The sequence below is a fragment of the Tauraco erythrolophus genome, chromosome 12, assembly GCF_009769465.1.
Source record: "Tauraco erythrolophus isolate bTauEry1 chromosome 12, bTauEry1.pri, whole genome shotgun sequence".
Classification (NCBI taxonomy): domain Eukaryota; kingdom Metazoa; phylum Chordata; class Aves; order Musophagiformes; family Musophagidae; genus Tauraco; species Tauraco erythrolophus.
Genome location: NC_141476.1, coordinates 3,211,077 through 3,236,003, shown reverse-complemented (window position 1 = coordinate 3,236,003; position 24,927 = coordinate 3,211,077). Strand labels below are relative to the sequence as shown.

At 39.4% G+C, this 24,927-nt stretch overlaps 1 protein-coding gene across 1 annotated transcript in view; it reads left to right on the top strand.

The window, feature by feature from the left end:
* The first annotated feature begins 5,706 nt into the window (after window positions 1-5,706).
* Window positions 5,707-24,927, top strand: part of CNTN6 (contactin 6) — an 88,868-nt gene continuing 69,647 nt past the window's right edge. Inside the window, exons 1-2 of the mRNA XM_086619314.1 lie at window positions 5,707-5,831; window positions 13,284-13,459. Of these exons, the coding sequence (XP_086475440.1) occupies window positions 5,764-5,831; window positions 13,284-13,459 (244 nt within the window). The 5' untranslated portion in view covers window positions 5,707-5,763. The remainder of the gene's footprint in view (window positions 5,832-13,283; window positions 13,460-24,927) is intronic.

Sequence of the window (24,927 nt, the reverse complement as noted above, 5' to 3'; positions counted from 1 at the left end):
GAGCCCTGACTATTCTGGTTATGTCTCCAAAGGGATGCCTTGCACTTCTGACTGTCCTTTTATAGACAGCTTTGTATATAAAATCTGGGCTCGAGCACCAAGCTTCAAATCATTACCAAGAGTTTCTCTGACTTCAGTAGAGCCAGGACTTCACCCTGCGTGCCTCGACGTCTGCCTCTCTCCCTACATCAGAGTTAGCTGAGCACCTCTCTGGTTTTGGTGTCTGATAACAGAAACAATGAGGAATTTCACCACTACTCCCAGTTTGACTTGTTCAGCAGATGCTGAAACTTCAAAGGAGCCCTGTGTCTCTGGAGCTCTGTACATCAATGTCTGAAGGGAGAGAACACATGAAAGTTGAAGGCCCTTTGGGAAAATCCTACAGGTTTTAGGTTGCTTCTTCCTGCTCAAACCTGTAACATCTCTTCTAACTTCCCTTTCTCTATATGTCTCCTGCTTCACACTCTGATTGAGAACTGAATGTCACTGAGAGGGAGAGGAGGGAAGCCTGCCTCCCAGCGCCTGCGGTGCTGACAAGTTGTTTTTCTTTTTACAGAATGCTTTCATGGCCCTTTTCTGCTGCTTTTTCTCCCATCTTCTCTTTCAGTGTTAATATCTGATTCCTTGAACTGCTGTGTGTTACTTTACGCTTTCCTGTTAGCAAACAGTGTCTCATCCATTACCTCTCGTTTTGCACCTGTCATGCTCCTTTTAAAGTCCTTGAGCTACCTGGTCCAGGCTTTCGATAAGGAAAATAATAATTCCCTTCTGCTTCTGACAAGATTCAACCAAAAGCCCCAATTTTATTTGCAGGGAAAGACTCCGTCGTGTTTAAAAGTCGACAGGCCCTGTAAAGTCCCCCTCTTCCAATTAAATCTTACCAATGTCTTCAGCTGTGAAGAAAATTCAACAGATTTTGAAGCCATTTGGATTTTTCATATTTTCTCTACCCATACTGTCATTACAAGGAGGAAGTCTCTAACTCACCTGTCCCATCCTTTTTGCTAGAACTGACAGGTGTTTTACTATCAAGCTGATTTAAAAGAGGCCTCTTAATCAGGTGTCAGCTTTGGCCCATAAAGTCATATTAATGTTTTGGATCAGATATGAGGCTCTATCTAAGGCACATTAAGAAAGATTCATTAGAAACTCACTATCCCTGGAATTTACAGCCTTCCTGGAACTTAATAGTCTGGATAAATTCCTCCTTATCTGGTTTGCTTATGTGAATTATAGCAGTTTTGCATTTATAAGCTTTTTAGAGCGCAGGTTTTACCATTATTCTGGCCTCTTTATTCTTGTGCTCTTCAACAAGGATACGCTGATATGCTGCACGTACACCTGAGCCCTAGTCCATCACTTCTTTGGGATTCTTCAATATAGACCTCTAGCTACTTGTTCTACAGCCCGCAACAGAAAAGACTCCTAATCTCTGTGCAGCTCCAAAACACATCATGACAACAGAAATAATCACAGAAGCTTCAAATAGTGCAGGCTTTGGAGCTCTCAGACCAACAAAACTATACATTTTTGGTCCTTGAGCAATTAATCCTCTTGAGTTTGTCTACCTGGATCTGATTCACACAGGCAAACCTAAAGCCTTACGTGGTCTTTCTCTGCAAACAGTGTGATGTTTCTAGAACAATTTCTGTTTCATCAAACAGAATTTATCGGATATCACTGATTAGTTTTCAGTAACAGTAATTACAACTCCACTTTGCAAAAGTCATAATAGAAAGGAACATCTGGGGTAGAAAAGGAATAAAAAAAAGTCGCTGGCTTACAATATTGATCTACTAAGTTTCTATACACATGCCACAGGCTGGGTCTTGGCCAGCCTAAATTCCCCTCAGCCTGTATGTTTTAGCATTTCCAGTTGAGCAAGTGCCTCATAAGGAGGTAAATATGAACCCAGCCAGAGTCAGATGATGGGAAAGAAGAAGGAGTAGGATTTGGCTGGAAATAAAAGTTGATCAAGTGTGGGCTCCAGATTTGTGTTTTATTCTCCTTGTCTGGATGAGATAGTGCATAAGCATTTAAATATTTATTATTATTAACCAAAAACCCTTTGACTACATTTGACATAAATATCATAGCCCAGTATAACTAACAGTGGCCCATAAAGCAATGAGAGTTAAGCACTGTGATATCAGCTGCTGATACATAATTATGAAAAAAAACAGCTTCCTCCTCCTCCGTTGGCACCGTGTTAATCTCTATATTGGCTGAAGACAATATTGTATAATGAATAAAGGAATGTTGATTCATTTTCATACTTCAGATTTGAAATCAGGCTAGCATAATTATGGTCTTTATGGAGATCCAACTGATTGGGTATCATAAAGAAATACACTCTAAATTCTTATAAAACATTTCATAACAAGAGTTTATGTTTGCTTTCAAGCACCACGCTGAGGATTCGCAACAAGTTTTACGTATAAAAATGATACATTTAATCAAATATTTGTCTTCCAATAGATTTAAAAAATATGAATTATTTAAATAGTAACAAAAAATAAAGAGTCCTGCAAAGATTCATTTGTTGTATCTATCTCTGGAGAAATTATGGTGAGTGATATAGAATCTGGAGAATGGGGCAGAAATATATGGCCATTCTCTATATGAAACACAAAAGAATGCATCAGGAAATTAGAAATGACCAGTCTGACCTTTTCCATAAATAAGAGATGGACTCAGAGTACACCGTGGGCTCCGAAAGTGCACGTCATTTCTCACAAATTTGGTGTTGTTCTCTGCCGCAGATCAGGCAGCAAGAAAAGGATATTAAAGAGAAAACAAAATGATAGGATGAAGCCACCTTTACTAAAATTCATGGACAATATTTTTGTGATAGAGACTGCGACGTGTACACTGTAAGAGAGTTGTTAAGGTACATGTAAACTATCGTGTCCTTATTCGACACAATAAGGGTCTGCTGTGTTAAGGACACTGAAAGGGGATACAAGAACTAAGATGCTCAAAAGTCTCGAAATGATAAACGAGTCTAAATTCCATTTAGAGCACACCATGGGAATTTAATTCCAGATTTACCAAAATATTTACATTTTTATCAGCTAAACCAAGGATTTTTATGTGCATCAGGTAGCTCACCACTGTTAATTTCAGGCCCATTCAGCTACATTGATTTAAAAAATGGAACAATGATCCCTGGGTCATTCTGGTGCTTTAGAAAAGCTTTTGGCTGGTGGTTCTGGGAAAGCAAGGAGAGTGACTAACAGGCTAAGTAAATTAACCCAGAAGGAAAGAAAATTCCTACCAAAGAAAAGGCAAGTCAAAAGACCAATTGTAGAAAGGGTGAAAAAAGAAGTTTTCAAATTTGTCAAGGGACTAAAAATAGAAGAGTAGCAGGAAAAGAAACAAAGATAATGTAACTATGTCCAGCCACCATCTCCAAGAGCCACTCTGCCGTGCCCCACACGGTTTGCTGAACAAATTGTCTTCTCCCCTGCTCCCCACAACGAGAAAGACTGCCACGAGAAATAGAAATAGTTCTAGTTTACTCTACAGCCATTCGATTCCGAAAGTATGAAACAAAGGAAAAATAATTTGAGGTCTTGGGTCAATATTGGGAGACATGTAATCTTTCTGATCAGAAAGTTGGCACTGTAAGGAGTTACTTATTTTTCCTACAGCATCTCGCTCTGTGACTTAAGACCTCTGGAAAAATCACGGTATAAAGAATAAAAAAAATATTAATTTAAGCTCTAGACAGAGGTAAGGGCTGAAACACGCTTGATGTGTGATCTTTAGGGACCTGAGTAACCCCACCAAAAGCAACCAGCAAGGCCATATCATGTCTTGAATGTAGTTGAGTGACAGCTTCTTTCATTGAGTTTGCTTTACATTTTCTCAGATTTTCAGCGGTGTCCACTAGTTATGGATAAGTCATGAAATATTTGGAGTCTGCTCTAAGTTCACATATACTCTGCAAAGTTTAGTAGAATGGAAAAAGTTATGGAAATTGATACTTTTTTTATGTGATTTACTGCATTTTATGGCCTGTTACACCACTTATAACATCACATATAATGTTCAGCCAAGTTTAATATTTTATCTTCAAACCACTAACACATCTCAGCTGTTTACTAGCCTGACTTACTTTATATCCCAAACTGAGAGGATGTATGTTTTCTTTCTAGCATACTTTCACTATCTCCTTTATGACATGAGATATTCTTAAAATACGATGTATCTACACAAGCAGCTATTGTGGTATAAAACAAATCAATCTTTTTTGACTGCTACTTTAAATTTTATTCCAATTCTTTCAAAGGTTGTTTCTCACAGGTACTGCTCATGAAAACAAGCTCACAGCTGGGCTGACTTTCTGAGTTTCCGAAGGATATACAGCGTAAATCGTGCTAACAGACACATAGGAATGGGTATCTCGATTAAGATGCAAGGAAACCATTGTGATTATCAGATGCCATCCTTAAAAAGGCTTCTGGTCAAAAAAGCTTAAGTTTAAAACATTTTCATTTGTTCATCACTCTCCAGAGTTTTAGCAGACGTTCTTTGCTTTAGATCCACTGAAGTATAAAAGTCTGGCTACATTCACCAGTGGAAAACAATTTTACACATAGAAAGATGGGGGCTGTTAACTTTTGTGGTTTAGTTAAAAATATTTCAGATATTAAATAAAGATTAAAACTAAATGATATTTTAAAAAATCAAATATTACATTCTCATTACTTCAGAGAAGTCAAAATACTCATACAATTCCAGGATCACGACTCAGAAAAACAGCAAGTGTCACAAAAAGATGAAAGCTGACAACAATGCTGATCCGGCTTTTTTAAAAATTTAGAAGAAATGGATTGAAGTAGTTGAAAAGTATGAAGGGAGATGATTATGCATACAGGTGATAATAGATCCAGATGATTTGATTTTTGATGTGCACTCTATGCAGTTGCCTATGGCTCTGCAGAAGGGTCTTGGACCAACAGGGTGCCAGTGGCTGGAGCTGACCTGGTTGGGGTGAAGCTCGGGGAACTGCCTGGGGGTGTAAGCTGAGTTAATGCATTGGGACCACTGGTCGTCTTTGGGGAAGGGGGAGAAGACTCTGCTGGAGTCAGTAGACCAAGACCTATTTGCAGCAGCTGAGAAAAGCCCCAGACCACAGCCCCACCAAAACGTACCTCCCGATCTAGAAGCTATTTGCTGGCTTGCTAGAGGGGCTCGCTCTCCCTCATCCATGCTGTGTGCGCTCATGGACTTATGGAAAGCTTTCTGCTGCCAGAGTTTGGCCACTGAGCTGCCTGGCTTTGAAAGAGTGACGTGAGGCTGACACTTCCACTTCACCAGGTGAGCAGGGAGATCAAAGCGTCAAACTCAGCCACAACTTCATCCCTTCTTGCCTCCAGTCACGTTCCAAAGCACCAGTATGAGGTAGACGGGGCGGATTTAATAGATGGCCATATAACTTCCACGGGAAATATGCAAAGAAGCTAGTCTTCTCTGTCACTTGCAAAATAAATCATCAACACCTGGGATATATGATTTTATTATCAATCAGGCTTGAAATATTTCCTCCTTAATAGCCAGATGTCTGGAGCTGGATTCTCTGCTGAATATAATAGTGGACCTTAACTTTTGACCGAAAACAAAGGACACCAAAGGACTCTTCTATGTGTAAGGACATGCTAAAGATGTCTAATCTTATATTATTGTTTTTCTTTCACAGGCGAAGAAACCCTTCATGGTCCTATTTTTGTCCAAGAGCCATATGATATCACTTATTCCATGGGCTCAGCAAATCCAGAAATCCTGCTGAACTGTACGGCTAAAGGATACCCACTCCCATACTACAGGTGAAGTTAACTTTGGAAAAGTATTTTCTCACTGTCAATCTTTTCACTGTGTTTTCATCAGTAGCACACAGTCATACATACCTCAAAATGTGGTGGTCAGTCACAGCGAGACTAGCTGTAGCCAGCAGCTGTGGCCCCACAGCTGGGCTTTGGGGCTGGGTTTCTTGCTTTTCTGCATTTGGGAGTACAGTCCATAGAAAGACCTCAACTTTCTGCATGTTTACTTCCAGTAGAGAGAGAACTTTTTGTTGGCAGATTTGTCGCTGATGTAGTGTGAGGAACGTCCTGGGGCTAAGGCTGCACCTAGGACTGGTCATTTACCTGTAAAAATGAAATAATTTCACAGTCACTGATTCTATTTAAAGAAAATTAAAAGCATATATTTTAATTTACATAGTTATGATATCAGATCATTAGAAGCCTGCTTGTCAGAAATCTGAAGGGAAGAGGAGGAAAACAGTGAAAAGTTAAAAGCCACATAGATATGGCAAATTTGAAGAACGAAGGAAAAATATTTTTGCCAGTTTACTGTTCAGAAAATTAACACAGGAAAAGAAAGCACATAATTGAAAATCGCCCCCAAAGTATTTTATACCACACAAAATTACTTCTGAATCCACAGAAGAGCTGTGAAAAATAGAGATACTGTGCATCTGTATCTGATAAAACTTCCCATACATCAATAAATGCTTGAAAAGCAAAAGAGCAACACCCTTGCCCATTTCTAATTCTAACATTTCATGTATATATTTATAGTGTTGATTTAGAGAAACAGCAAGGCACAGCTCTGATAGCTTACAATGCTCTGCAGACTCACTTAACAAAACTTTGTTTATTCAATAACTGTGGACTCATCATTTAAAACGCAGCTTGTCGCACCAAGGATCTGGAAGCCTGAGTCTTATAAGAGGAAAAACTGGAAATCTGGGAAAAAATGACAGTATGCTTTCTTCAGAAAAGAATGAGGAAAATAATGATCCAGGAAAAGGAAATTAAAAAAAAAAAGAAAGAAATTGTTCATGCCAGACATGGAAGAAAACGGTGTGTCCTACCAAATACTTAGTAGTATTGAAGAAATATCTTCAATAGCTTTTAATTGCTCACACAACTTTTCTCTGTAAAGTACCACTATGAGTTACCAACTTGGGCTTTGCTCTTCATGTATTAATTGTTTTCCAATTATTGTGCTTGTGAAGGAATACTATATCTCCTTTTCACAGTGTAACTTCTCTTCCTGTGAGTAGAAATCCTTACCCATTTCCCATCCCATTCACTTTTCCTGTTTTCAACATGAACATCTACTAGTTCAGGTCATGAATTTCAAGTCTTTCCAGTTCATCCATACATGTGCTTCATATCCATTTATACAGACAGCTTCCTTGGAAATCTATGAAAATTACTGGCTCTTGTATTCCAACCATGGACTTTCCATGAGCACAAATAGTAAAGTTTTCATTAGGCAAGAGAGCTATGAAGTCTCCTCCCATCATATATCTGATATTCATCTGTTTCTCTTGCACTTTTTTCCTACTCATCCATTAATTAGGTTAATTTTTTTGAATTTTTTGTTTACTGTAAGGATGTTTTGCAAAGCCTCAGTTACTCTGTTAAGGCCAGATCAACATCTGGGGATGGATCTTGAACTATCTAGGTCAAGTAGAAGTTATCAGACTATCACTGCTGCTGTTACAACCTAGGAGCTTTTCACCATGACTTGAAAGGAATGGGAAGTCTTCAGCACTTTTCTTTGGTTTTACTAGAGCTAATGTCAGTTTTATCAGATAAGGATTGAGCCCATATATTTCAAGTTCCAACAATTTTAGATAAATCATGCATAGTATGAAATTTTAATCATATCCTTTGTTGAGTGATGGAAAAGTATTGCAAGGACTATTGCAAGGTTTTTCTTTGATTCAGAGATATAGAACCGCTACAACAGGAATAAAGTTATATCCGAGCTAATTTGCTGTTTAACACCTTTTACACAAATAAATATGCTGATTAATGCCTTTTATTTAAAGAAACATTGCTTAGCATTTTCTAAAAGCCTTATTTTATTATGTACGGTATTGTATCAGTCTTATAGATCCACTGAATATTTTAGTAACTTTTTGCAACTTCATTTCAAAATCCTGTGTGTCTCACAACCACAATGCAAGAACTGCGTAGGCATAAGGGCTAAATAATAAAAAATGAGACACTGATTTCCTGTTGGAAGCAATAGAGAACACATCTGATTACAACGGATACAAAAATATGGATAGATACATCACTAAAATGAGCACCTGTGTTAGGAATTCTATATAACTGCCCTGATAAATACCATTTTATCTATTATGTCTTTTTCTACAGAGTCAAAATTGTTTATAATATCAGGTACATTATTTCAACTGTTTCCCTGTGTGATATTGGTGCTAAATAAACATAATCTTTCCAATTACATTTATAATTTTTTGCACTGAAGCTTTTCTGCTATAGTTGATTGAGGGATTACCACCAACTAACTTAAGTACCAAATTTTACTTCTTCTTCTGCTTACAGCTTATCCATGAACATATCACAGTTCCCCAGTTTTCTTCCATTAAGTCATTCAGTGCAGTACAGCTCACTTTCCTCCACACCGAAAAACACTAGAAAGAAGTCACCTAGAGCCTGCCAAGCAAGCGTTTTCCACAGTATTTTGACATTTTCTGTTTGATTCTCTTTTTCTGAACTTACATTCAGTATCCTGAGCAATCATGTAATCTAGAATTTTCATGCAAGTTTGACATTGAGGATTTTTTTTCCTCAATAACCTTCACAGAGAGTAGTCAATGGAACAAATAAATAAGAAATCCAAGGACAGCATAAGCATTATTCATTATAACAATATTTTAATATTTCATCATAACTTAGAATGATGCAGTAAAATAAGATAAAGAGATTCAAATTCAATCCAAATCAAAGCACCACGGAAGATAACTGTAACAGACAAATAAAAGTGAGGGGAACAGAAGCACGAAGTCTACAATGATTGCAAATGACATAAATTCTGATTATAATCATTGCACCAAATTGTAGAATGATTCTCAGAAACCCCAAAATGTGCTAGACAAATATGTATCTTATTCATACTCTTGAAAAACAAATGACAACCCTACTATGGTGTACTTGTTAACTTGACTCATTGAAGATTCTGCTTCAAAAGTGGAGTAGCATAAGAAATGCTTTCAATAGCTGTTGTCTTGTTCATAGTCAATAGGTTTTTAAACTTTTTATTTTCTTCCTCTATGGAAATACTGTGTACTAGGGGGTTTTGTGGCTTTTTCTCACGATTACAAGAAAGTCACAAGTGACTTGGCAGGACATTTCCATTTGAATGTAAAAAAATCTAAGAAATATAGAACACAAGGAAGACTTTAAAAAATATGTATTTTTACTATAACAGTACACTGAAAAGATAATCATTAAATTATGTATGCATATATCCACACAGAAAATAATTAAAATAAGGGAAAGGTATACGCAAGAGCTTCTAGCTGGGATAACTTTGGCACAAAATCATGATGCAGCCATGTGTGCTTTGTAATACTTCCAGGATTTTACTTGTAGAGCTGGAGAAAGCTCATTCAGCATGAAAATTCTAATAGCCATAAATATATCTTTTTTTAAAGGCAAGTACAACAGATTAATGAAATATTGCATTTGAATTTACCAAAAATATTTGCACATTGCCCAAGTGGAATCTTTTACTAATTCCTTAATTGCTTCAACATTTCTATATTGATAGTTTGACTGAAATTGATATACCTTCACATTTCCAAAAAGAAGTCACATTTTCTGAAATAAAAGGTTTCTTTTTCCTAAATAGCTTCTATAGAACAGTACTCTTTCCTAGATTCATTAGTTATAGAAATGGGACTCATTTAATTATAGCCACTTAGAAGCTACATAGCACTGCATAGTATCCTTACAGATGTGATCAAAAATTTCCCGGTTAATTATCCACTTATCAGAAATCATGATCTTACGTCCAAAGTTAAAATATTCCCTACCAAAATACCAGAGATTGCAGGTGACCAAATGGCAGTTTTAGCTCCCTGAAACAAACTTCTTGCTCTGAAGCTCATCACCAGCCTGTGTGCAGTGTTGGATTGCAAGTCAGATGCCTCGTGCTGGTATTTTTTCTATAAAGTGGTGGCTCCGGGCCAAGGACTTTGTCTCCTCAGCTCTGCCAGATCTACTTGAACTTGGGTCGGGGTGCAAGGAGGGGTGTCAGGATCATAGCATCAGTAGGTACATGGCCCAGGAGAAACTCTACTCAGAGAAGATAAGGGAAATCCAAACACCAGAGAAACCTCTGGGTATGCAGCTTAACAGTCAACTCACATTTAATTAAACATATTGACATTTCTCAAACAAGTCCTAAGAATATTTGTTTTCTGCAAAGATCTCTAACATTTCACCGTTTTTCTAAGTTTTATGTGCTTCTGTCTTCTTTGAACATTTTTAGCTAGATCGATAGTTTTTCAGTGTGAAAACAGGATAAAAATTCAATGTATTGTTTTTCCACAATTCTTTTATAAGATATTACCCCAAAGACAGATTGTATGATTTGCAGTTGCGTTGTAAATACACATTACTCACATATTCAGGTTCATTAAGAAAATTTCCTCCTCCTCATTTTTATTTACTAGGAGATGGGGATTATAAATCATCACATATTACAACTTTATCCTTATATAAGTGCAGCTGACATTATTTGACTGCAGTGTGCTTCAAAAGGAAGTTCCCAGTAAGTCCAGCATCAAAGATTTAACATAATCCAGTGGCTTGGAAGAATACTGGTATGTTGGTATATTCAAGTGTTAGTACAAATTGGTAACAATTTAAGAAAAGAGAAGGAGAGAGAATAGACTACCTCTTGCTTGAGATCTTTAAATCAAGATGGGAAGGGGAGGAGGTCCCACTTATATATATACACATATGCTCCTAAAGTCTTTAACTTAATGAATTTATTGGGAACATTTTATAATTGGTGTTTTATAAAAAGTTAGATTTTGAAGTAAATAGAATAATTTGTTCTTTGAATTCATAAAACACACAGTTGTGGTTTTTTTTTTTTAAGTTCGGACATATCAATATGATTTGAGAAGTCTCACATTCCGAAAGAACTACAGATTTCAGCCCCAGAATATAGTGAATATTTTTTTAAAGTTTAAATTCTGAAACAATCGGTCCAAGACACATTTCCTACAAATGATGAAAAGTGTTTTCCAAAGGTTGGGTGAAGATGCTCTCAAAAATATGTAGGTGAACCCTGTCCTAACAGGCTTGTATTAAAATTTTCTTAAAATAATTCTTCAAAGATTTCTGTGTATTAGACGATACACTGCAGAACACACAAAGTCATTAAATCATTTTCTATCACATGAATTCATTAATTCTCTTCCTTCAGTGATGTAAACATATTAATTAGGAAAAAGCCCACACCAGGAGATGAACCCCTGATCTATATGCAAAGTTTAATAATCATTGTACCATGGTGATTAGAATGATTATGGGGATACTGTGAAGAATTCATTTGCAGCATCTAAGCCAACAACTTTGCATTTGTTTTGAAAAACAATTACAGAGCTTAATTGGGAGCCATGTAATGATGACAGCAGTTATTTCAGTGATTGATTCTGAAATTAAAGAGAACTGGCAAACTAAATACCAGAATTCCCTATATTAGAAAACTGAAAGGTTTAGACAGCGTGTACTTTCTGTAAAACCTGAAATATGGCAAAATCCTAACACTGATACAGACTACTGCTTCGTAGAAAAAGCTCATGAATGGGCACCAGCTAAGATTTTGCTCATCTTGGGGGGGGGGGGGGGGGGGAGAAGTCAAAAAGCCCCCAAAACAACAGCAAAAATCTAGACCAACGAAAGCAAAACGTAAGAAAGGAATAGAGCAGGGTTATGGAAGGGTCAAAAATCAGCTGCAATTGGTGGGAAGAATTGCTGATAGTCCCTTGTTGCCTCTAAATTTCTTAATGTTGATGCATTCACAAAAGAGGAGGCAGTGACTGGCAAACCCAGATCAATTATTTAATGTTCCTAGAATTTGTTCACAGTATTCAATTGATTTCACATTTTAATCATTCATTACTCACCTTTAAAAACAACAAGTGCCCACTTGGAAGGTCAGGATCCTTACTTCCTCTGTACGTATTTGTCAAGATTTCCCTTGGAACAGAGAATTGCATTTCACAGCACAGTTTGAGAATCTTCCTCCAAAAGAACAGCTACCAGTGGAGCCTGATTGGGTAGAGAAAGGTCTGTGGGTGTTAGAAGCAAAGCATTGGGTATATCCAGGCCAGATCTTCCAGGAATATAGTTATGGTGCAAGTTTGCTTTAATTTATTAGCTTTGGAAACTACCATCACTGGCAGTAAGTTCACTTCTGCAGGTAACCAGAAACAGAACATTTTTATGCTGTGATTCTTCAGAAAATTAACAAGGACATGAAGGTCCTTGTTTCGAAGACTACAGTAAAGCCTTCTGCAAACCCAAAGTGAGCCATTAGCAACTCTTGTGTGGTCTTTGCATCCTACAGAGGGGCAGGCATCATGCCCACACAGGTCAGCAGAACTGATACAGGCTAAAGAGAAGGCCATGGTATAAAATTAGGAGAACGAAATATGTGGTTACATAGTTTTAAGATTGTTGATGACCTAAAGTGTGGCACAAAGCCCAAAGCTTGCAGACATCCATGACTGAGATCCTTTATTCTTCCTTTGGACCTCCTATGGACAGTGGAAATCCAACCCTTACTAACAGTAAAGCCACAAAATTTCCCTTCTTACAGTTAATATTTGTTTTCTTTGAAATATAAAATTTATTTTGACGTTTGTAAATAGGTGTGCAACGTTGCAGACACAACCCATTTTCCACTTAGTGGACTAACAGGGACAAATCATGTTTCAAAACAGCAGCATTCTCATAATGAAATTACCAATCTCAAACTTGTTGTATAAAAACTTTCTGCTTTCGTCTGTCCTCTGAAGTGTAATCCTTCCTGATTTATATCTCCAAATCATTTTTGTAATCAAATTTCTGACATCATTTGCAATGTCTGTGAAGCACATTCAGGTTCCATTTATATGATAGAGAGCAAGGGAGCTGCAGTACCGTGCTCCCGACTAGATGGATAACTTAGTTTGTATGAATAAGTTATAATTACTTTTTGTCAACATTTGGATGAACACTGGTGACTAGCATAAAAGCAGTAAAGATTTTTCAAAGAACAGAATTATTGATATAATCAAGATTGATATAAGAAGCAGTCTTGTGTGAAAAATGATATAATTTTGTGATATTTAACTACATTTTTATCATTACAGGTATACTACAGCACACTATTTAAGATAAATATGAATAGGCTCTGTAAATTATAAGCATAATTTGATTTTTTTCCCCTCAAAGGTGGAAGCAAAATGGCACAGATATTGATCTTACCATGAGTTATCACTACAGGTTGGTTGGAGGCAGCTTGGCAATCAATAACCCACATAAAAAACAGGATATTGGAACATACCAGTGTTTGGCCACAAATTCATTTGGAACAATTCTGAGCAGGAAGGCAAAGCTTCAATTTGCATGTAAGTTGGGAAGATCATATTTATTAGAGCATTATTTTCCGATTAATTCTGCACATGAACTGTAATTTATTGGATAATTAAAGTATCATTGATGGTTCTGTTCAAAAGGTTTGGCTTACTTCAGCAGTGCTTATTCTTAAAAAAAAAATCGTTCCTAGTAAATATTAATAACAAAACAGGCATCTGATGGCTGCTACCCCTCAGGAACAAGAATAACTTTCAGAAAACTGAAAGGTCAAGGAAGAGGAGTGCAATTATTTTCACTTAATAAAGGTTTTTTCCACTTTTTAAGACAGTGCTTTCTTTGCTGTGTTGCAGGTAGTTACAATTGGTGGGGGGAATGTTGGAAGAAGTTAGGTTTTCTATTTTCCATAGCGTAACGAGGTCTGAGTCATAAAAAAATCGTACCCCTAATTGCCACACTGACATTTTGTTACATTAACAGAGTCAGAAACACTCTTTTTCCTCACACAGTGTGCAAAATGATGAGCAATGCTCTGAAATGTTTCATACTTCAGCTCAAACGGGTAGAGCACGTATGCTGTCTTGAGACAATTTAAGCTTTATTTTAGGCTTGCTCCCCATTTCACTTCTTCACAACATCACAAGCTTTTTCATAAGGTTTATATGTGGTGACTGAGTCCTGTTAATGCCCAGGGAGGGGGTGGGGGAATAACAACAACAACAAAAAACCCCAGATATTACCTCCATTCCTTTTTCTTCAGCATAAAGGTCTGAGCTGTCTGTTGCTGGGAGAAAGCAATTGTTTTCAAACCTCATTAATAAAACATGTGCCTAAAGCCAACCTTGTGTCGCTATTTCAGACACCAGCAAACGTATTAATTATTAATCTTGTTCCATTTCTCATAGCAAATCTCATGTCACAGGGGTTATACAAAGGAGACATTAGAGGTCATGATGGTTCACAGACTCTCTTTTAGTAGAGCTGATCAAATGGTATATCACTAGTATCTCATTTAATAATGTTTTACCCCGAATTTCTCAGAGAGCTTTTGATTCCCAAGAGCTGGTCAAATGGAAACAAAAATTTTGATTCATTATTTTCCCACTTTTGCTGAAACATCTTTGCAAGCCAGCCTTCCTGTATGGGAAATCATTTCAAGATCTGGAGATGAAAACTGCTTAGTGATAGAACAAATCCCATTTTAGAAAGAAGCAAGAATAGGTGGCCTCCTCACATTTTTCTACAGGATCTGTAATCCCCAAGAAACCAGGACAGGCCTGGAGCTAGGAAAAGACCTAAAGAAAGGGAATACTCTCAAAGAAAGGCATAAAGGAGGTATAAAAAATAAAGAAGGTGGGGAAAAAAAAGAAAACCAGGAATACCTGTGAAAGAAAGCAGGCGCTGGTGATTGTTCAGCATATCATATCACTCAATGATTTCATCTTTTCCTGGAGAATTCTACCTCTGATTCAAATTCCTGGAAGCACTTTGGGTTTCCCCCTTCGCTGCCCCTTCAGCCCAGAGGGAATCGCACTGGTTGGTGCATCAGCTCTTGGGGAAATAAACAGGTCTTCTGGGCAGTGCTGCTTTGAATAACATTTAATTGCACTTCCTTCCCGTGGCTTTCTGTGTTCACTTTTACCTGTCACCATTTCATAACCATGTGGAGGACCAAAGCTCACTCTGGAGAACTGTCTTGTTCTAACTCTTTGCAAGGAGAAGGGTTTGGAGAAAGCTAAAAGAATGAAAGAAAGCTTATGGGGAAAGCCTCACTGGTAAGGACCAGAGAGGAGAAACGGCCTTTCTCAGGACCGTGTTTGTCCCTACTTTCACAAAGGCATCCCTGATGGTTCTCAGGGGAATGCAAGATGCTGGTTGGCACAGAAGCATCTCATCTTCAAGCTCTCATTGGAAATGTGATCCTTTGGAAGTTTCCTCTAGAAGAAAAGAGAAACTACACCACAATGCACGGTTTTCTTTACGAGACCGAGCTTACTAAGGATATGAACACGGGTGTGCCCCTTCCCACGGGGAGCAACGTGGCTCTGCAGGGCCCCCATGCAGTCCCTCCACTCCTGGTGTGGCTGCAGGACAGGGGTCTGTGCTCAGACATGCAAACCTGAAAGAAATCACGTGTGATTTCTGGCCTCTCTGAGGCAAAGCACATCTCAGTGAGATGCAGCTGATGCCATTTAGCAGCTAGAGGACCTGTTTGCCAGAAAATGGACTTTGTCCACAGCATTAAGTATTTTCAGGTGTTAAACACCAGTTCTTTAGTACTCCATGCTTCCCTCTGAAGCACTTAACTCACTAATAGCTCAAAGTCTCATGCCAAAGTACGACAATCGAAATGGGCTAAATATCAAACAGTTCCTTTACTTAAGCTCCACACCCCCACCAAGACATTTCCCAAAGTTCCTGCGGGGAGCAGGTCACAACAAAGTCAGGTCTCGTTTGTCCACAGCAGCAGAACAAACCCACAGGTACCATCCTGCTTTAATCCTCCAGTTCTTAACAGCAACCATATAGTGGTAAATACATCTCATATTCCAGGAGCACACCGCTTTTTCATTAGCAGTGACAGACGTTTACATCCTTTCCCATATAAAAGAGACAAGACAGACAAATTGAAGGTTGTCATTTACATTGGCAAACAGAAACACACAGGAAAATGCTTCAATTTAGCAGCATCACTGTGAAACTGAGTTTTAACTTGCCTTACAATACAAAAAAAACCACACAGTACATGGAAAAATGTTATAATGACCTGATGAGAATAGTGGAACAAATTACCTTGAAACAGTTATTTCACAGTTAACATTTTCTTATTTCTTATTTCCATGTCGCCATCCAATTTACCTCTTTGTTTCAACCGATACTTCAGGCTATATCTTAAAACCCAGGCAGGCAGGCATGCTGATGTTATGACACTTTCATTCAATACCTGACACGAAATGGGACTCTCCCCTGAATTGGGCTGCTTGGCACATTATTGCAATCACCATGATAAATACTTGAATCAAGCCTATTATCCAAGTAGCAGGGTTTATGCGCATTTGTCTTTTTACTACGAGGTAACTAGCTCTGAGTTTGAGTTTGAATCAATGATACCTCTGGAAACCTATTGTACATCTCAACTAAACACGTGAAAAATACTTTTTCCTCTGTTCAAGATAGCGAGCTCTCTCAGCAGCAAAATAAATGCTGTACGAGATTAGAAATATGTCTTTGGATTCGGCTGGAGTTTCGTGCTTATCCTCTATTAAAAACCCAGCTGTCAAAGGAAAGCTGCAGGAGGAATATTGTACAGAAGGAAGTGACATAGATTATTAAAGCCACAGGCTGAAAATGAGAGACAGCATCGGTGCGAGAGAGCAGAGCAAGAGCACATAAACGCGTTGGCGGGACGCAGAGGATGGCAGTCCTGTGTTATTCGTACTTCCCAGCGAAGGTTTGTTTTCTCATAAATAAAGTTGAAAGCTCCCTATAAATCCTGCCCGTGCTACCCAGCAAGCAGTACGTTTGGAAAAGCCAACGTGCGCTTCGCAAGAGCCGGAGCTGTTAATCCGGATCCTCAGGCTGGTTAGAAAGCGTTGGTGCCAGATCCCAGATGGTGTGGCCTGGGGCTCCTCCTGCAGATTTGAGTCTTGAGCTTTGCTCCTGAGTCACCACCTGGCACCCATACAGCTCTTTGCCCACCACCACCTCTACGTTGGGTACTGACATCCAACGCGAGGTCATCGGGAACGCTCCGGGTCTACGTGAAGGGAAGGTCAAAGATGACTCCGTGGGGAGTTTGTCTTGGTGAACTATGCAAGTGAGCCAGCCTGAGCAAAGAGCTGGGGACATGGAAGGTTTTCCTTCAGGTTTTCCACAACTTAGTTTCCAAACCGACATGAAGATGCTTACTTATGCACAAGCTTCCCAGGTGTCACAGGTTTTGCTTCTCCTGCTCACACAACAGAGCTGACTCCTCTGAAGAAGCAGCTGCCCTGAGCCCCACCACCGCAGAGCCACCTCCCGAGGCCACCGCAGAGCCCGACCCAGCACAAACACAGCAGCCATCGCTTCGAGACAGAGACACAGGGATTGCAGTCGCGCTCAAAAGCCCCAAAACAAAAAAGCACCCAAGTTTAAACAACTATTTTGATCAGTAAACCTGAAGTTTCTGCTATCTGTGGTGCCGAGATGCATTTATACACATATTAATTAGGTGTTTTGCAAAAATCTATTTTTATTGAAAAGCATCTAAACTGCATTTCATGCCTTAAAAAAAAAAAAACAAACAACCTGTTATAGAGAACTGCTTAAATATGGCTTCAACCAGAACTCTATCCCAAGGCACACAGGGGATTTGTTTTAATTATTGCATCAGCTTTAAGTAAAAGTAACTGTGTGTAAACAACCGGTCTTGAGGGAAATCCCCATAACTAGCTGCAGTAAAACAGTCTGTCCAGGCTCGTTACTAATTCTTTTAGTTCTCATACATTTCTGTAATAGAGACATTAACAGATGCGTGGGAGAAATAAGAAGTGCAATTAAACAAACTAGAAAAAAAAAAAGAAAAAGAATAAAAAAGAATCACGTGTGAACCTAGTTCGGAACTATTCAGGGCATAAACCCAAAAAGTTCAGTATTAATTGAAACCATCTAGCTGCTCAGGGATGTTAAATGAGATTCTCAGTCAAATTGTTGCAGATGGACAGTTGTCATGATCACAGCTTTCTCAGACCTGGGGCCTGAATTCTCAGAAACAATGACAACAATTTAAATTCATGAAGAGGATTAGTCATTTTGTCTTGAACCACCCAGGAGGGCACACGGTGGAGACGTTAGACCAAATATTTAAAGGTTTCCCCCAGCACTACAGACCAAGGAAGGATTTTTCCTTGGTGTTTTTGGGCCGCAACCATATTCTCATGTTTTTCAAAGAGGTGTGCAGGGATTTTGCTTAGTGCTTATTCTCAATGACATTTTTCCAAATACTCACATCCTCCCTCCTCTTGGCCGGTGACAAGGTTCATCGCAGCGTGGAACAAAATCTGGAGCTCCCAAGTGCTCTCATGTGCTTTTTGTCAGACAGAAGACGACACAGTTTGGCAGAAATAACAAATTAAAGAGGCAATAATTCCTCCTGGACAGAGCTTTTCCATCTGAAACATAAAATAACAGTTCATTAGCATTTAACTGTTTCAGAGAAAATATACTAAATAGAATCAAGTGCACGTAGTCTTTGCTAGATCATGACAGTCTGAGCATTAGTGAAGCCCTGTTAGAGTGACTGTCTGCGAGATGCTCAGCTGGCGTGAAAGCCCGCTTTTCATCTGATTACTTCATCATGTTATTTACCTTTGACTGCACAGAAATTACACAAACATCACAAAGCAATACGGCATGCCTCAAAATGTCATAACCCTTTTTTCTTGTAGTGTATGCTTTGAAACAGAAAATGGAAAAATCAATACACTTAGATCAGATAGTCTGAATTTGCAAAGTCTGGACATGCATGAATTTTAGTCTAAATGGCACATACTCTTCTGGATTGGTTGTATTGTGCTACTGTCTGTGTCCAGAAATCCCTCTGTAGCAATTGTATTTGATTAAAAGGTGTGGTAGATGTTGTAACTACCACCTTGAGTAAAGCTCTCTGGGTCTTTAAACTGATTGTTAATTCATCACTGCATGCGAGGGCTGGCATGCTGATCAGGCTGCCTGGCAGCTCATGTTGAAAGAATGAGCACTGCAACTTTTTTCTGTTTCAAAAGGAGGTGTATGCTTCTCGATTCAGTGTTCAGTAGGCACTCGGGGATGGCCAAGGGCTAGCTGAAGAGTAAACAGGAGGAAGAGCTCAGCTTTCCAACAGCAGAAGCAGGTCATCATCGAAATGTCCCTGCCCATGGCAGGGGGGTTGGAACTAGATGATCTTTGAGGTCCCTTCCAACCCAAACCATTCTATGACTCTGATACATCCCCCAGTTTTACTTCATTTACTGCATTCCCTTATCCTCTATAGGGACACTTCAGATGATGTTGTAGACGTGCCTCTGTTCACAGCCATTTGTAACCCACAGATGTAAAGTAACGCATGAAGCCTGCCTCCCTGCTTTTTCAAAACTACTTCCTTATATGTAATCATAGAATCACAGAACGGTTAGGGTTGGAAGGGACCTCAAAGATCATCTAGTTCCAAGCCCTCTGCCAGGGCAGAGACACCCTCCACTACACCAGGTTGCCCAAAGCCTCATCCAACCTGGCCTTGAACACTTCCAGGGATGGAGCACCTACAAGTTCTCTAGGCAACGTGTTCCAGTGCCTCAGCACCCTCACAGTGAAGAATTACTTCCTTAGATCTAATCTAAATCTGCCCTCTTTCAGTTTAAAACCATTGCCCCTTGTCCTATCACTCCATGCCCTTGTAAAAGGTCCCTCTCCAGCTTAAATGCAGAAACACATCTCAACTTGCAGATATGTGGAGAATTGGATATAAAACAATGTTCCTTTCCAGGCTCTGCACAGCCTTCCTGATGTTCCTGGCAACACCTCACAATCTGCATCTTCCCATGAGCAGGTGAGAAAAAAAAAATCACAACCTGCAGTAGCAACACTCCCTGCAGATCGATCCTGTCTGGAGGATAGAAATACTGCTGTCATCTCTCCTTATGGCACCAAACAGGCTTACAGCTCAAAATTGCCTTTTGGACTTTTAACCACAGTTAAAGAAACCAATACAACTACAGCAACAGTACCCACCTCTCCCTGTGCAAGGGTAGGTGGGGTGCAAGCTTCTGGAAGGAAGGAGTTACAGGAAATTTTGCAAGAATTCAGTATATTACTTGGAAATAAAGCCCATGTTTTGTCAAAACTCTGCCTGGAATAAAAAGAAACTGAACTTCCATTTATCAGCTCTGATTGCCACGGACACTTTGTGTCAATGCCCCAACAGTCTCTGCAGCAGTTCCCCGTGGTGGGAGTCTACATCAAGGTCTTTGCTTAATGGATGCTCTCCATGGAGCAGCCCCAGGCATATTTTCTTTTTTTCCTTATGTTTGAAACATTTCCCCACAAAATTAGGAAGAACATGGTGAGAACCTGATATGCATTGCTGTCAGGGGTCTGTACACAGCTCTGGCCACTCGAAAGTGGAGCACTGCGCTTCCTTCAAGGCTACTTTGAGTAGAATATTTGCAGAGAACCAACTATAAGCAAAGCAGCTTTTTCACTCAAAGACCAAAAACGCTGCAAGACATCACTACACTCAGCTGATTGTTCTGTATCTCTGTTGAGCTTTCCAGTATCTATTTCTTTGCAGAAGTTTGTGCACGCACAGGCTCTCACAGGCTTACGGAAAAGCAGGAGCCATCAACCACCATTTAGGAGTGATGAAGCAGGATGCCTGGAAGGGTTTCACCTGCTTGCTGACAGGACAAGGCAGGGTGATAATAGCATTTCTATTTTTAAGCTCAGATACTACAAGAACAGGATTATGCAAATATCCAGACGTCCTGAAGACAAAAAGAACAGCCTGGAATCTTAAAACCAGACCATATGGGTCTGTCTACATAATGAAGTGATTTTGCTTTCTCCATCATTCCCTAAAGGTTTGAGTTCCTTCTGTGTTCTCAGAGCCCATCTAATGTCCATCGACACCAATCGCAGTCATGACCTCCTCTCTCTTGTCAAACACTCGAACTGGAGCTGACTTTAGCAACATTCCCCTTTTATTCAATATCATAGCAGACCCAGCAGCACCAGAAACCCAAGCTGTACTTTTTTTTCCTCCCTTTAATGGTTTTAAACATCTCTCAGAGTACCCAACCACCATGTTCAAGGCTATGCTGTATCAGGACACTTTGTTAAAGCTGGTTTATTCCATTAGGTTCATTGCTCAAGCTTTTATTACAACAGGAGGCTCCTGCTCCTCTTGTACAGGAATTCTTTATCTATGAAATGGAGACATACGCTACAGAGAGGTTGTAAGGAGCGTTACAGGCAGTGGGCTAGTCAGATAAAGTAGTAATAGGGAAGGTATAAGTATTTGAAGATTATCTTTTAGCTATATATTACTTACTATTCTGTAGTTCCTATAAAAGTGTTTATCCTAAATCAGCCCATTGCAAGTTTTATTGGAAAAGCAATATATGTGATTGAGATATGCTAGGTAACAAAGCCTCTACAGGTCCCAAAGCTGCTAGATTCTGATTGATAAAATTTAATATTTTTGAAGGCTAAAACCAGTCTATATTTGCAGTCTGGATGATTTTCTTTTTATCTGCTCTACTTTCATTGCAGACAATATGACTTAGATTCCAATAAATTATTGAATGAAATATCCATAAAGTCCACATGAGCTTCTTCATTCTTTGGTGTGACAAAAAAAGTTATAGGGAGAGGCTTGCAAGGGAAAAAAAATTACTGAACTAAATTCTTAGGAATGAATGACTGGCTTTTTTTGAATAAAAAAAATGAATTGATTAGTTATATTTGCAGTGAAGGTTGATCCTGTCTAATACAAAGGTTTTAAGGTAGAAGACAAACTTTTCTATTTGATGGCTTATGTTCAAGAAGGTGGAACAGTCTGCATCATTGCTGCCAAGGAATAAGGCCACAGGCATCACCTTTCTCACCAGGTAAAGCACATCTGGTAGGACAATGCACTGAGCTGTAATTCTTCATTTCTAAAAGCTACCAAAAGAACAACGAATAACATGTACTGCACCTGAAATCCCGCTTAGATGATTCCCATTCAAAGATCCTTTACATCAATCACTCGGGTAAATCTTGAAATTCCCATTGGAAGGAAGCCTTTGATGGCTTTGTAGCTGGAATGAGCGGGAAAGTGGTGGCGTCTGGGGATAATTCAAAATAATTCTGCGAGTAGTAATTCAGTGCTGGACTGTGATCTCCAAAGGGCTGGGCAGGAATTTGGGAAGGGCTGAAATGCTCATGGAGATGCTTGTTACAGTGCACAAGAGCCCTCCCTTCCCTGTCATTTTTTTTTTAATTGTACATATTACAAGGGTAGTTTATTATCTTGTTGGTAGAAGCGTTATAAAAAGAAATTAATAGCCTGAAGAGGGACTGCGGGGTATTTAACAGGAGGCACCCAGCAGGACCCTGGATATGGAGGCAAACAGGGCTCTCTGCAGGACTGAGGGTATGGTTGCCCACCACCAGCTAGAAGGTCAAGGTCCAAGGGAAGAGGTGAGCTCATCAACCACCTCCACACACCCTGTGAAACAAGGTCTCTGCACGAGCACGGACAAATATAAATGAAAGAAGCCAGTTTTGGATAAGAGTTAACACCCCTGCCAAGAGGTAGTTTGACACAGGGGTCAGGACCATCTCCAGTGTGAGTCAGTCAAACCAGAGTAGCTCTGGCCGAGATAAATCTGGCCCGTGAGATTTAGACTGGGGAGAGAAATCTGTTTTTAAGAGCACTCCAATCTGGAGAAAACTCATGCAGACGGCAAAGTGACTGTGATGACAGGTGACAAATGAACTCTGCTGTGACAAGTGAGAAAACTGTTCAGGAATATAAAATATTAAAAATATATTTCTTACGTCCCCCTCCCTTTGAGAGGGGTCAGATCCTCGGATATGCCTCTGGCTTGCAGATGGGCTTTAGAGTAAGAGCCCTAAGGCTGCATCAACACTTACTGCTCGGTGCAAGTCCTGTGTTCCGCTCAGAGGAGAACTTTAATATTTTATGCTGCTAACTCTGTAAAAGGGGAAATAATACAAAAAAACAGATGTAGACCAGCACTACAGCTTCACAGCATATGTTTCTTGGCACTTGGTTTCTTGGTGCATGAACAAAAATACCAAGTCAGCTAAGGATTTCACCCCCCTCCTTCACTCTCCTTGTTTAATTTAATTGTGACCTTCCATTTTTTCCTCTAGAGAAGCTTGATATTACTTTGTAAAGGGCATTTCCACTCTTTAATTGAAAAAGACAATCAGGCTGTGGCAGAAATTATTGTTCCCCACCTTGAAAATTAGCACCTGGATTGGCTATTCATACCATTTAAGCTGAATTGAAGACATGGGGCTGGTGCGCATCCTAATGTGTAAATTACAGTTCTTCACCCCTTAGAAGCTCCAAAGCAATTTAACTAAATAAAGGAGCGCTGATGAAGGTCTTGGATTGATTGTGCAGCTTTGGAGAAAGACAAGACCCAGCGATTGTGCTTTTCCCTCTGGGTTTGGCAGACTGCTCTGTCGGGGCAGAGCGGAGCACTGGGGCTCTCCTGCTCACCTTCTTCACGGGTAAGGAGAGGGCAATGTTCTCTTTTAACCAGGATGGGATACAGCGCTCATCTCAAGCAGAAAGCTAGAACAAAAGTGAGAATTAGAGAAGATTTTTAACCTGTTCTGGTGAAAGGAGATGCTCAGGTGCAGACCAGGCTCGTCCTGGCTGAAGGAGCTTCAAGTCCTACAAAGCCTGTGATGTTACCACACTGACAAAGCAGAGGCTCACATGTACTTCAAAAGGGGAAGGAGCAGCAGAACACAGTAGATTTTTAGTGGAAAATGCAAGTATTCAAAAATCAGGAAATGGGAAAAGCTAAGAAGCTTTCAGACACCTTAATTAGAGATAGCACCGCTCTTAATCTCAGAATTGAATTCATAGAAAATCAATTAGAACATTTAAAAAAATTGAGATTAGATGCTAAAGGGAAAAGATTAATGTATTGACACTATTATCAAGACCAAGGAACTGTCAGAGGGCTTGTTTAGCAAGTTCACTGCAGTTCTGAAAGCTGAAAAAAGAGTTTACTTTCCAGTGAAAGCTGCAGGAAATGAGATTAGCCATTCCTTCGAGAGGTATTTGGAGAAAGAAAGATGTTTCCATAACACACCCTATGGGTAACCAAGTTGCAAGGGGTTGGTACGAGTCTCCTACAAGGCAATTCAGTACAACAATACTAAGGAGAAGCAAGAAACACTGTTAGATGTGCAGGAGGTCTTCTGAAGTGGTCTGAACAGATGATCGCAACCTTTCGGCAACAAGCAAAGTCTATACCTGAAAGTTTTTTAGCCCAAAAGTTTGGAACTCCCTGTATGCGAAAGAAGGGAAAAACAAACCCAAAATCTGGTCAAGTATGGGGACCTCTCAGAACTGGAGATAATTTAAAAGACTCAATATGTTCCAGTTTTTCTATTTGCAGCTTTAACAGACCTGACTTCTCTGAATGAGGAGTTGAATTCAGACCCCCACTTACCAACGGGCCCCCGAACTCATTACAGCAAGTGAAAGTAACTAATTGTCAGGTGTTAGAAGTGTTCATAGCAAATCATAACAATGAGCTGCTTTTAAAACTGCTGAGGCTGTGATTTTTATCCTGTTTCCCTGCGAGAGAATTTCTACTGTGATACGTCACATCCAGTAACACCGATCATGTTGCAATATATCATAGCCAAAAAGAGAAACAGAAGAAGCTGGAACAGGCATGATATATCACAATTTGACACAGCCACATGGAAACATGAAAAATTTTATTGA